Source organism: Colletotrichum godetiae (genome assembly GCF_030913485.1).
Source record: "Colletotrichum godetiae strain CBS 193.32 chromosome Unknown BDP55scaffold_24, whole genome shotgun sequence".
NCBI classification, from domain to species: domain Eukaryota; kingdom Fungi; phylum Ascomycota; class Sordariomycetes; order Glomerellales; family Glomerellaceae; genus Colletotrichum; species Colletotrichum godetiae.
Genome location: NW_026851272.1, coordinates 497,236 through 510,276, shown reverse-complemented (window position 1 = coordinate 510,276; position 13,041 = coordinate 497,236). Strand labels below are relative to the sequence as shown.

The window sequence follows — 13,041 nt, the reverse complement described above, 5'->3', positions numbered from 1 at the left end:
TACTCGAAGATGGAAAGTGCGAATGGTAAGATGAGTGGAAGAGTGAAGCAGCGACTCTGAAAGCCTCGGACGGCACTGTTCTCATTGATGACCTGGCTCTCACTTTGATGAAGATGTTTACAACGAAACGGAACGAGACCAGTCGTTTGGAAGAAGTTTAGTTTCTTCGATGAAAAGGGCAGGAACGGCATGGAAAATCCAAACATTTGGACGGAGGATGGAAACAAGACTAGATTAATGAGAGTGGAAAATGTAAAGAAAATGCTGGTCAGCTCAAAAAACATGTTTCCTCCGATTGTTGCCGGCATAGTGCGGTAAGCAGCATGAGGCAAGCAAACGGATCGAATTCTGTGATAATTTCGCCTGGCTTTGTGTACGAGCCAAGATACAGACAGACAATGTCCATGGCCCTAGGTTTCTTTCAACGAGACGCGAGCAGTTGCCCTCGAATTGTTGCTTCATCGTGAAAGATGTCTAATGACGACTCAGGCACATTGTGATGCCTGTGTAAGCAACTTGGCTGTAATTTGAGATGGCAACATCGACGTTGCTTCATATGATGAGATGAGCTCTCTCATTGAGGCTGCTGTTTACGGTCATCAAATGCAGGGTGATATTTGCAAGTACCTTATGAAGTACTCCGTACGGTGTACCTTACCCTTCGGTCGAGAGCTCTGCCGACATGGACCCCTGTTATTACCCCACCTTCACTCAGCTCCCCCCGCCGTGAGACTGAGGGAGCACGGGAGCACTGGCCCCTGGGAGGTGTTCCCCTTGATAAGATAAGGACCCTTGCCGAGAATGCAAATCGCCACTCAAGGATTTGGAACCACGGAACCTAACGTTTGGCGCCATTTCTCTCTGATGGTTTCTTTCTAAGAGCAAAGAGGCGAACCGTTGCAGTAGATTCCAAGCTAGCTACGAGTTCATCAAACGCCACAGTCTAAGAGACTTTGATCGCCGCTGTAGCTTGATTATACCCATTCGCATCGGGCGACAAGTCTCCCCTCGAAGCTTTTCTTCTCATCTTCCCTGTAACTCATCGCAATTCCCATCCTCCATTCTCTCCCAACCCCTCCATCACCCCTCTCCACCACTCGATACCTTACCAAGCAACAAACGACCCTCTCGACGACTACCTCCCAACAACCCACAACCACAACCCGAAAAGCGACCATGGCAGACGAAGACCAACCCCAAACCCTCAAGTCCGTCTTCACCTCGGCTGAGAGAAAGCGTCTCACCCTCGAAAACTCCTACGAGGCCTCCTCCCCGACCTACCTCGACGACCTCCAAACCGCCATCGCAGAGTACGAGGCATGCCTCGACCTAATCTCCCGCGCCGCCCTCTTCTCCCCCAACGAGTCCCTTGAGGACCTCTCCACCTCCTCGCTCCCCTACCTCCTCATCACATACCACCTCGCCGAGCTGCACCAGAAGCTCCCCTCCCGCCGCCCCATCGAGCGCCGCGTCGCCCTTGAGCGCGCCCGCGAGGCTTACGAGACCTTCCTCGGCGCCCTCGACTCCTACGACCTCCTAACCGACACGGACAAGATGCTCTACGAGCGCTATACCGACGAACCCCTCGCCTTCTCCACCCTCGGCACAAACGACCCCGCCAAGCGCCGCGACGCAAAGATTGCAAACTTCAAGTCGGAAAAGGCCCTCAAGGACCGCCTCGAGGCGCTGCGCAGGAACCCGCGCTACCAGAACGAGGACGGCGACGACGAGGTCGCCCGGGACCTGCACCTCGCGCATGTCGCGTACTCGGCGCACATGGCGTTCCAGGGTCTCGAGGGTATCAACCGCGAGCTGGAGGTTCTGGCCCAGGCCACGGTGCCGCTGATGCCCTCACCAACGTCCGTCGAGGAAGACGAGCGCCGCCGCACCGAGGAACGTGGCGCTGATGGATACACTGAGCGTCTTCAGCCCCCGCGCCGGCTGCAGAGCATGTTCGGGCAGGGAGGTCCCATATTGTCCACGGAGGGCAAGCCGCTGCAGCCATTCACGCTCGTCGGGAACAGGCAGCAGATGGCCAAGGATGTTTTCCGCCCCGGCCACAATCTGCCTACGATGAGCATCGACGAGTACCTCGACGAGGAAATGCGTCGGGGCGGCATCATCGAGGGCGGCGGCGACGCGAGCTGGCACCGCCCGGAGCCTAACGAAGATGACTTTGACAAGGCGGACGAGGAGACGATGAAGGCGAGAGCGTGGGACGAGTTTGTCGAGGCGAATCCAAAGGGTTCAGGAAACACGCTGAACAGGGGCTGAGCCAGGAAAGCGGGAATATGGATTCGGGGCATTCGGAATGGGAGTATGTAATTCGGAGGAGTTTGATGCATAGACTTGAAACAAAAAGGGAGGATACCACCACGCAACGATATGATGACGGGCCTTGGCGAGCTCACATTATGGCGAGAACGGCAAAAGGGTTTTACTGATGTTCTTGTATTGAATACAGCATGATCAACATCTATTTCAGTTGCCTAAGTATCCGGTCTCATCTGTGCTAACAGAAACGTAAACCGGTGTCATCAACCGCAGACCCCTTTTTGTACCCTGTGTAATCACAAGTATGATCTGCCACCATGGCAATCTCAATGCAAATTTGTTGATACCCCGCCAAAAACGCCCAAAAACAAATCCCAAAGTCCACATCATTATCATGAGTATTGGTCACTGCATTTACACTGCGGTGATCTAGACCATAACCAAATCATCGTCGTCGTCAAGAAGGGAAGAAGAAGCAGTGCTCTTCGAAGAGGACTCAGCAGAGGCCGGCTGGTCCTCACGAGTCGAGAATGCCGCGCGAGCACCAGAGCCCTCAATAATGTACTCGGGCGTCTGCTCTCGCGAGCGGCTTTCCTCTGGACCAATTTCCGTCATCACCTCGTCGTCCTCGTCAACGTCGGTATCGAAGTGGATGCTGGTGCCGGCGTCCGACTGGTCGTGGCTCTCGTCGAGGACCATGGTGCTCATGGCCTCCGCCACGGACTGTCCGTCCGCAGGGACGGCGAATTTGGCGTTGCCGAACTCTGAGTCTCCATCCGTGAAGGACTCTGTGCGGACTGATACGTCGTCGGCGATGACCCTGTTCGGGTTGAAGACGGTCGAAATGCCGTCTTGCACGTCCACGCTGCCAGGTCCGATGGTGCTACCGCTTCCTTCCAGACGAAGCTGTCTCAGCTCGCTGCTCATCGAACCCGTGGTACTAGAAGCGTCTGAGGGGATCGTGATGCCGGTGTGGTAGGCCGGTCCCGGACCCGCTGGACCGTATTCAGCAGGCGGCAGCGAGTGCTCAAACACACCTCCGGTACCGTCGTCGTTACCGCCGGCCCAGAGAGGCAGGAACTTGAGCTCATTCTGGTGCAGGTTCAGCAGCAAGTGCGGCGTCAAGTTCATCCTAATCTCAAAGTCGGCACGGACGCATTCCTGGTAGAGCGGCCTGAGGAAGTCCTGGAGCGGCTTTTGGAATGCGTGGTTATCGAATCCGTATTTGTATGCGCCTGGGACGTTCAGCTCACAGGTGTCTTGGGGGTCCTTCATGGAGAAGGGGCGAGGGAGGTTCAGAACTGCCATCCAAGCGTCATCGCAGGCGAACGAGGGGTGCGCGTAGAGAACCTCCTTCAGGTGCTTCCACAAAGTCGAAACCACGTTGTACATGTTCATCTGGCCCGAGGCGCCCGAAGTGAACACCTCAGATAGGGACGTCCACTTGTTGCCGGTCGTCTTGTACAGGAAGGGGCAAAGAGCCTTCTGCACATTGTTGAACTGGTTGTAGATGATCTCGAAGCGGTTGAAGTTCTGAATGTCGACGTAGCTGGCTCGGTGGTCGTCAATCTTTTGGAGATCATCGGCGTCGAGAGGCTTCCTAAGCAGCTTATAGACCACGTTGGTCTCCCAGAGAGTCTTTAACGAGAACGAGACTGTCAGCGCGGAGACCTTGGCTTTGACCATAACGGGGTCGTTGGGACAACTCGAAAGCATGCCGATGAGGGTCTGCAACCGCGCCCACTCCGGAATCTGCAGGTCGTCGAAGATGGTGTCGCTGACCAGCTGGTTGACGGGCCACGAAACACGCTCGACCATGGCTCTGGCCGCGTGCTGGATGAGGTTGTTCAAGTCGTCGCCGGGATCGTGGCGTTTGCGTCCAAAGACGGTGTAGGCCGCGGCCTTGGGTGTTCCCTTGACATCGGCGGCCTCTTCCAGGGCCAGCTCGTTGACCAGGATTCGAAACGCTGTGCGGGTGACGGCGTCCAGCTTCAGGGTGACTCCGAGCTGAAGGCTCTCTTCGGGCAACACTTCGATGAAGGAGGTGTTGTTGGGAGTTGTGATCCATTGAAGAACCAGATCGCGCTAATCATCACATTAGGATCAGATCATGTTAACAAAGGTGGCAGTTAATAAACTCACCACAACACTGGTACAGTCCAAAATCTTGGCCACTGCCACCAGGGTCCAAAGTCGAGCGGCCGAATCGATGAAAACTCGCTTGTTTGCAATGATACACATAAGTCGCAGGATGTTGACGCGATGGCGGATCGGGCAGTAGTCCGGGATTCGTCTGTAAGGGGGAATCGGGGCAGCAGAAAGATCCCCTCTAGATTTCTTCTCCAGAACTCTGGCAGCCAGTCCCTTGTCCTCTCTGTACAGCCTCTCCTTATTCTTGCTGTTCTCTGGGACGACGTCGCGCAGACTCTCTCTAATGGCCGAACTGATGGCATACTCCATCTCCGGGTCCCGCTCCTTGTTGTCATCTCGTGCCGCTTCGCTCGTCGAGATCTTATCGATAATCACGTTGAAATTATCGAAATTGGCCTCCTTCCAGCAAGAACAAACGTCGTCGTGGCCACGCACGACATAGTCGTCTACACCATGCTTGTCGAAAGCCGTCCACCAATCCATGATACCCGGTGTCAGCGAAGCTTCGGTCATCTGGAAGACGAGATCATCGCCCTCGGAAGGAGGCGTGAGATCCAAGACATATTTGATGCCAGGGGGAAGATTCTTGGCAATCTTGCGCCGACGCTGAACACGGAACTGGTAAGTAGGATTCAGCATCTCCGCGAACTTGGATGACCCAGTAGCCAAGAGCTTCTTGGAGTGCATCCGGAATCGAACCGAGTTCCATGCGTATATGAAGCAATCAACGCTGTCTGCTGGCTTCACAGGAGTCGGGAAGTCGACGAAAATCAAGGTATCGCCTTTGTTGAGTTCATTCTCGATGTCGTGGAGAAGGAACTGGCAGTAACGGCGAGCCTGGCTATGTGGCATATTGTTCTCATTGGAGCGTGGTCCCTGTTGCGACGGTATATTGGCACTGAAGGTATTGACTGTCTGCGGCGCGACATCACCAACTTGGAAGGGACCGGTGATATCGATTGTCTCTTCAGATAATGTTGCCACAGGGAATGGCTCTGTAGCCAAGCGCTCAGGCAAAGCCTCCTCATCAAGAAATGACTCTCGGAGCGCATTCGCAACGTACGTGACACCGCGACCGGGCTCATCCTCAGGTGCCTCCCACCAGTCCATGACTACAGGTGACCAGTCGTTCTCTGCAGTCGCGGACGGCGCCTTGTTCTCGTCCGGAGCCATCGCTGCGACGATACTGAAATGTAGGCGACAAGAATTGAGCTTGATATTGTGGCAAGGAAAACCTAGTTCCCTGGGCTCTCTGACAGGCTATGGCAGACTGTCACCAAACTAGTCGGCAGGTTGACGACGTCTAGGTCAGAGTAGGAATCAAAGCTATGAGTGGCTTCTCTGGTACTAGAAACAGCTGAGAGAAAAGACCTAGAGGAAAGAGCTGGGAGTTTCGCAAGGCAACAAGTCCGTCGGTTCGCAGTTTGGATACCCAAAGATGAAGGTTGGTGGGGTTGCGTAGCCTTGTCCAGGCAGCAAAGTCTCGGAGTCAGATGTCACTTAGGACGGTTCCAAAACTCTGCCGATCGCCTCAGCCACGCGGCTGTTCTATTGAGAGCGTAGACGAGAAAATGATCGAAGGAAAGCCTCTCGCGAGGAACGCGTGATGGTTTGCAAGGCTGGATGACGGTGGATTCCGAGCAATGAGAATGTGGTGGGATCAGAAGGAAAGGTATGAAGCTGTGACAGTAGAGGTTGAGAGGAAGATGGGAGGCTTGGATGGAGGGGTAAGAAGAGGTACCTTAGCTGTGCTTCGGTGACTTAAGACCGGGTCTAGGAGGTATGCAGGCAACAAACGTGGGTTTCTACCCATCTAGGCACAAGTGTTCAGGCATTGGGTACGGTGAGCACACTGCGGGAATGAGAAGGGCGACTGGATGACCAGGTATTAGGCAGCTCGTGACTTGAGTGACTCTACCTTACTTCGGGTGCAGAAAATGTCGGGTACGTCGAGGTGCTTTGGTCTCGTACAGCTTACACCTTGCGAGGAGCAGGGATACAGCTGTGGCATGTATAGGGAGGTAGTTGGGGTACCTTACTTCCAGTGCCTACCTACATGGAAGATGCACCAAGCTCCCGGCAGTCTGGAGTGGTCATCTACAAACGAGGGAACGAACTGGCCGTCTGGAAATCTTTCAGAGAGAAGGGTAGAAATACGCCAAGGTGGCAGATGACGACTAGCAGTGGACCTCGGACTCAATTCTCTTTCTTCGTACCCTTTGAGGGAAAGAAAGATGAAGTGAAATGGACTTGTTGAGCGCCGACTAATCTACCTTACTATGTAGGTATGTGACTTAGCCAGTAGCAACTAAGCAAAACCACAAATCCGTCAACCGTTTCCTTGGTAGGCCTCAGATCATACAGAGGAGAAGACTGTCGAAGTATATGCTCCTTGTTACTTTGTAGCAAGGCGGCCTCTTTAGAAACCAGTCAATCAAGGTGTTTGAAAGACTCATCAACACTTTGGCCTTGTTGTCGCTGTTGCCTGCTCGATTAACCAAAAGTGGGGGAAGCGGGTGACGTACCCTGTGCTTACATGAGGTACCTCCCAATACCACGGGATTAGCTTTCAGCTCCGTTCCGGCCGGCCGGCGCTGTGTGGACCGAGAACTAAAGATCCGGTCTGTTTGACCCCACTTCGAGACCGGCCGGCGTGACAAAGCGACTCTTGGAAGTAGGGCGTCAATACTGCCTGATGAAAACCCCCATCTTGCTTAACTGAAAGATGAATCAAAGAAAGACCAAATCCATTGTATATAGATTCTTAGTGAGCGCTCAATTTTGAGTGTCAAAGAAAGCCTGGCACATGACCTACTTCATACTACATAACAAAGGAGCAATGTAGAAAGACATTATCCAACTGTCTAACAGTGGTGTAGCTTCGGCTTCACTCCTACATTGTGCAATGAAACTTGCATATATGGCGATGTGTGTAAGCTTGTGATGATGCTGGAATCCTACCTTAAGCCAAAGGCTGGTCTGGTCGTATGAGCTTCCTTTGCACTGCACTAGCCAGAGAATTCTTTTGATAATTTGCACATTGCATGATGGAGAGTCCCAAAGAATAGCCCGAGTCACTGCCTAAAAATTAGTTGCCTTGACTTCCAAAACATCTTCTCTAGGCTTAAAACATCGACCTCTCAATCTTCTTCATTTCAACTACCGGATTCTTTTCCTAAACTTCCCCAATAACACTCGCGCTATCAGATACGCAACTACAGGGAAACCTTCAGGGCGCCTCTACCTTCAACCTTACAACATTCTACACCGATGAACAATACCCCATTCATCTGAAGCAGAACATCTCGGGTTCACGCCCCAGATTCGTCAAAGTGCCGGAGGGCTGGCTATGTAACCCGGAAGAAGTCAAGAGATCTGTACGGCCACCGCCACATGACTGCCCTGACTGTCAGATAGGGTACTACTCTAAGAGCGAACAACATGCGTACAGCCACTCCTACCACCACAGCATCTCAGATACCTCTGCAGCCAATACAGCGTCGGCATATGTCAAAGAGGCTCAAGAGAGCAGGAAGCACATCACCAACCGTCTCAGCTCCTATGTCGATCTCCTCATGAGCCGCTGGCGGAAGCGAAGCCAGGATCAACGTCGCGAGCTACTAAACAAGGCCGTGCCTGAGCTCGAGGAGCCCCAGTGGATCAACTCCAGATACGGATACAGCGAGGAGAAGTTTCGATTCGGTGAGCGGACTATGCAGAGGCGACGTCACCTGTTGGTTCCTTGGCTCAATGTCAAGGTGCTTAAGACGAGTCCGGCTGTCCTGTTCGCCCTCCTCCATCATCGGACTCTGTACCCGCCAGAGGATTTCGCCCCGCTAGACTGTCGTCAGATGAAGTTGTCTTGGGCCTCTGGAAATTTTGATGTCGTCTTCTCTGCCAAGTATGTCGTCATGTCCGGATCCCGGTATGGCGATCTTGTCGTCTGGAACGCGCAACAGACGCATACTGGATGCACGTTGGGGTTTCCTCGCGCACGACTTGTACACGAAGCTCAAGCCTTCCTCATGAATGTCCTTTCCCGAATCACTGATGCGATTCTCGATAGCGCAGATACTGCAAGCGCCAGTACGAGGACAGATAAATGGAGAACCCAGACCTCGACTGGTTTCCGACACACGGTGAGACGGAGCTCTGGTCTCCTTACACGAACCCAGACTTTTTTCGGCCTCCCAAGCTTGATTTAGACTACATTTCATCCAGGGCATAGACGCGCAAGGCAGAGGCGATTTTGACCACCTCACCGATCTTCAGTGCGATCCGGCATATCTTCGACGGTACATCAAGGGTCTCTTCAGCATCACAATCTTTCGCGTGGCGGATGAAGTGGATGCGTCAAGGATGGTCGCTCAATACATCTATATGGAGTATCAAAGATACTATTCTTGGTACTGGATCGAGGTCGAGTGCAAGCATGCGCGAGATCTACACGCCATATTCGCAGACAGCACGCATCCCGGCCAGCCAATCCGTCCCAAGTACAATCTGGCCCTCGGTGCCTTGGAGCTTCTCCTCGTTAACCAACTTCTGGAGCGAACCAAGCGCTTCAAATTCCTGATACCCTGGGCTCCAGAACAAGCTCTACATTACAGCCTATCCAAGAAACCTGGTATGCCCCTGGAAACGGTCGTTCGCGGCGTGTCACGACACTCGAACCTGGACACAGAGGAAGCTCTAGAGAACGGCCCGCTCGATTGTTGTCTCCATCAAATGATGAGAAAGCCTGACAACCAGAGGCAATTTGACCACGCCATGCTCTTTGCAATGATTGACGATCATCTGGCTCAGAACAACAGGAAGGAAGCAGCCCGTATCGACGAGTTTCTCATGCGCGAGCTGGCCGACATATCTGCCCTCCACGAGTCTCTGATTTCTTTACGCCTCAATCGACCTCGGAACACCTTCAGGGTCATTTACGATGTGTTTCGGACGAAGAAGCGCGAAGTCTGGAGATATGCGAAGGACAAGCCCAAGGACCACTCGAAACAAGAGTTCAAGGAGACAGGGAAGCCCTTGTGGACGGCTTCCACAAAGGAAAAGCTCCCAGCGGTCCCGAAAACAAGGGATGGCTGAGGCAAAGCCAGATCCTGCGAGGCTTTTTGGAGGGATACTTCAAGGACTTGGGGAACTTGGTTTGGAAAGATCTCCAAGGCACTGGCCTTGAAGTGGAAACCATTGAAGAAACTCTGGGTGCTGTGCTTGTCCAGAACAAGCCTGAATATCTAGAAGCTATTGCTCGAGAAGAAGAGGAGATCATAACTAAGATTATCGAGGTTGAGAAGTCTACCCCAGACACCTCCGAGACACAAGCGCAGCGTCACAGAGTTCCATTCGAGCTGATCTGGCCCAGACAAGCCAGCGCGAGAAAGTCAAGACCAGACCCGACAGCCTGCCCGAGAGCGTCCAGCTAGCCGACACTCCGGAATCTATCGACACCGCCAGGCTTTCGATCAAGCCCGCCAAGAGAATTCAGGTCGCTCCGCGCACTCTTGATGTAGTTCATCTCATGTACCCCGATGCGCAAAGCAAGCCCAGAAACATCACATGGGACGACTTCGTACACGCTCTATGCGATGCCGGTTTCGTGGCGAGCAACAACGGCGGATCGGCGGTGCGGTTTGAGGTAGGATCCGGAGGTGATTTCGGCGAGAAGGGGGCGATCATCTTTCATAAGCCGCACCCGGTCCTCAAGGTTGACCCCGCCATGCTTCATGGCATGGGACGGCTTGCAGAGTGGTTTGGCTGGACTCGTGATCGATTCACTACTGAATGCGCACAAGAGGATTAAGGAGACTTGCGAGAGAAGATTAGATTGCTCCCATGACATAATGAGGGAACGAAATGGTGGACAAAACGTTTTGTTGTGATGGTGAAGGTAAATTGAGCATGCAGGATAGTAGGTGCTTCAGCCTAGTTTACATACTTTCGAGGTAACTTGCTAGAGCAGTACTCACAGAACAGCTTTATGGATTGATTTCGGATTGAACGGCGAGGTCAGCAAAGGTGTGTACAGGTAGAGCGAAGTTGAAGTCCGGCCTTAGCCCCGGAGCGGACCCGGTCAGTCCGATACGCAGGCCCCCGAATACCGGCTCCACTCTCCCGTGCCCCCAGGTCGGCTGCCGAGGTAACATTCCGATGGATCGTGCCAGAACCATACGTGCGCCCCCAAATGCCATGACATCCACGAAAACCTCGGTCACTCATGATTCATAAGTTGATAAGCTTATTCAACCCTGACTCAACCCCCACGATTTTTGAATTGCCGCATCACAACGTAGGATCCAGGAAGCTCCCGCAGTAAAAGCTTGTTCTGCAGCTTTTGCCCGCTGCCAAAAGGGTCGTTCCGCGCACTGATGCATCTTCATCCGAGCACCCTACCTTCCGAAAGAGGAGAGAAAAGTTGGAATGGCCAGGATTCCTCCCTGCGTAAGGGTATTCCCGATTGACACTCGGTGTACATAAACTCAGTAGCATCAGTTCATTTCTCATTCACGTCGCATCCTGATTGCCCCCACCCCCAGCTTCCCCAAGCTTCGAAGCTTCCCACCTCAAAGCAAACCTCCAGAGCTGCATGTTTCCAAAGGGGAGCTCCCCCGCACTCAGCAGGATCATTGATTCACAGAAGACCAGGTAATGTAGCAGTGTTCTTATCAATGTGGTATTCCCTGATGTTTTGCTTTCAAATCCCATTCCCTGCCCCTCCATCAGCTGAAACTTGGCCCAACTCTAAAACCAAACAATCCAAACCAGCGAAGCGCATACTTCCGCATCACGCATGCATGCGCACTTGCGTCTAGCTGCGCACACGTGCCGCCAGTTGGCGCCGTCTCAATCAACTCGTCCAGTCTAAGGTACTTGGCTACACACAGCTTGCAGCTGCAAAAAAAAGCATCTCCCTTTTGTCCGAATATGCACTCGACGTCCTCAATTTCATCGTTGGTTTGCAACCTCAGAGATGTTTCGCTACAATCTCCCTTCTATAGAGTATTCATACCACTCTGACTTCCCATCTACTGACCGCTCATTACCTTTATGATGCTTATCAAACCTCCCCCCACAACTCGCATCCTCAGAATTACCTTGGGTGCCATAAGTATTACCCCATAGACAAGGTCTCGGCTCGGCGTCCAACCCAACACCAGCCAAGCTCCAAACCACAACCACCCAATCACATCCCCTGACCCCAGAATCAGATACCGCCCGCCGCCAACCTGCCTTCGTCCCGCAAGTCGCGTGTCCGCCTTCCCCCTCCATGCCACCAGGCCTCCAGTTCCCCCCGCCAAGTTCACACACGCCACCATCAGCAAAGCACCGTACCATGCCCATTGCCACCGGTTCCAGACCAACACAACACCCACTCACACTGCCTCTAGCATCTAGCTACTTTTCACTTCCGTCTCTCCCTATTCGCAGCAAGCACATTTCCCTTCCCTTCCCTTCCCTTGACCGCACCGCAAACCCATGCCACGGCATTCGGTCCTCTTGCCATTGCCCTTAGGATTCCCATACCCAGACAGCCAGTCTGTCAGTTTCAAGCAGGGTCTACAAAACGTCCTTCCACTCTGCTGATCCGAGCCGCAGTCGTCGCAGTTCCAGTCCCTTTGTCCTTTTACCTTAGTAATAGTAAACGTACCAGAAACTCTCCCATGCCAATCGTCCGATCCCCAAGCTTCCTCTGAACACACAAACGCACACACCAAGCGGCACTAGTGACATCTTCCCCGTCCTTCCCCAACAAAAACACTTTGTGTATGTGTGTATGATGCCCCCCTCCCTCCCCTTTCCCCTCCACGTATGCCGCCCCCCGGGAAGCTGGGGAAGAAGCCAAGAGCTATCGAGGACGTTGAGTCGTCTACTTAACTAGAGACCCTTCCCCCGATCTTCTGCTTTCTTGCATAGACCAAGCTCTTGCAAATACCACCTCGAAACGTGAAAACCCCATCGTTCATATCCACATCATCAACCATCAACTGCTAGCAGTCAACTAAACATCAAAAGACATTTCCCACTATGCAACCCAAAGCCGCGATGCCCGTCCCTCACATCCGCCCAGCGATGTACGTCTCCCCCCTCCTCCGTCCCTCGTTCTCCTCCTCTTCCGGGCCACCAAACCTCTCCCATCTCCTCTAATACAATTTCTTCTACATGTATTTCCCCAAATGACTAACCTATACAACCACCCAGCCGCCACCGAGGCCTCATCGTCGTAACCGCAGCCGTTACAGCCATCGCCGTAAGCTTCAGATACACCGCCCTCTCGAGGAGAACAAACGACCAGAACCAGTGCTCCAGCAATCCGTACTACGTCAGCGTCGACCGGAGCGGCGGAGGGATCTAAGAATCTCTCTCTACAGGGGCATCGTAACAAAAACACACACTCGTGACTTCGAGAATCGATCAAGAAGAAGGGAAAAAAACAAAACCACAACAAAAAACCATATACCCAGACGGTTACGAGACACGGATGGTTCGGTATAAGGGAAATGGAAGTTTAACGTATTTAATGAATTGCCACGGCTTCACCTCACCGTCCACATCGCATCCCCAAAACAACACGCCGCAAACGGGCTACACTTTAAACGGTCATATCAGGGGGTA

General features: G+C 53.1%; 4 protein-coding genes across 4 annotated transcripts; 3 read left to right on the top strand and 1 right to left on the bottom strand.

Moving 5' to 3' along the window:
- The first annotated feature begins 829 nt into the window (after positions 1-829).
- On the top strand, positions 830-2,440 carry BDP55DRAFT_666362 (TAP42-like family protein). The gene has a single exon (XM_060575103.1). The coding sequence runs from the start codon at positions 1,177-1,179 to the stop codon at positions 2,272-2,274; it is 1,098 nt and encodes a 365-aa protein (XP_060428809.1). The 5' UTR covers positions 830-1,176; the 3' UTR covers positions 2,275-2,440.
- A 263-nt stretch (positions 2,441-2,703) lies between these two features.
- On the bottom strand, positions 2,704-5,277 carry BDP55DRAFT_553917 (uncharacterized protein; the record flags this gene model as incomplete). The annotated part of the gene is made up of 2 exons (XM_060569339.1): positions 2,704-4,359; positions 4,417-5,277. 2 exons carry the CDS (start codon positions 5,275-5,277, stop codon positions 2,704-2,706), a joined length of 2,517 nt encoding a protein of 838 aa, XP_060428808.1.
- A 2,053-nt stretch (positions 5,278-7,330) lies between these two features.
- Positions 7,331-10,423, top strand: BDP55DRAFT_716232 (uncharacterized protein; the record flags this gene model as incomplete). Its single annotated transcript, XM_060578335.1, has 5 exons — positions 7,331-7,357; positions 7,647-8,564; positions 8,647-9,492; positions 9,528-9,767; positions 9,794-10,423. The coding sequence occupies 5 exons, from the start codon at positions 7,331-7,333 to the stop codon at positions 10,229-10,231; spliced, it is 2,469 nt and encodes an 822-aa protein (XP_060428807.1). The 3' UTR covers positions 10,232-10,423.
- A 2,048-nt stretch (positions 10,424-12,471) lies between these two features.
- BDP55DRAFT_729447 (uncharacterized protein) lies at positions 12,472-12,781 on the top strand (the record flags this gene model as incomplete). The annotated part of the gene is made up of 2 exons (XM_060579569.1): positions 12,472-12,500; positions 12,628-12,781. The coding sequence occupies 2 exons, from the start codon at positions 12,472-12,474 to the stop codon at positions 12,779-12,781; spliced, it is 183 nt and encodes a 60-aa protein (XP_060428806.1).
- Between the last annotated feature and the right edge of the window lie 260 nt (positions 12,782-13,041).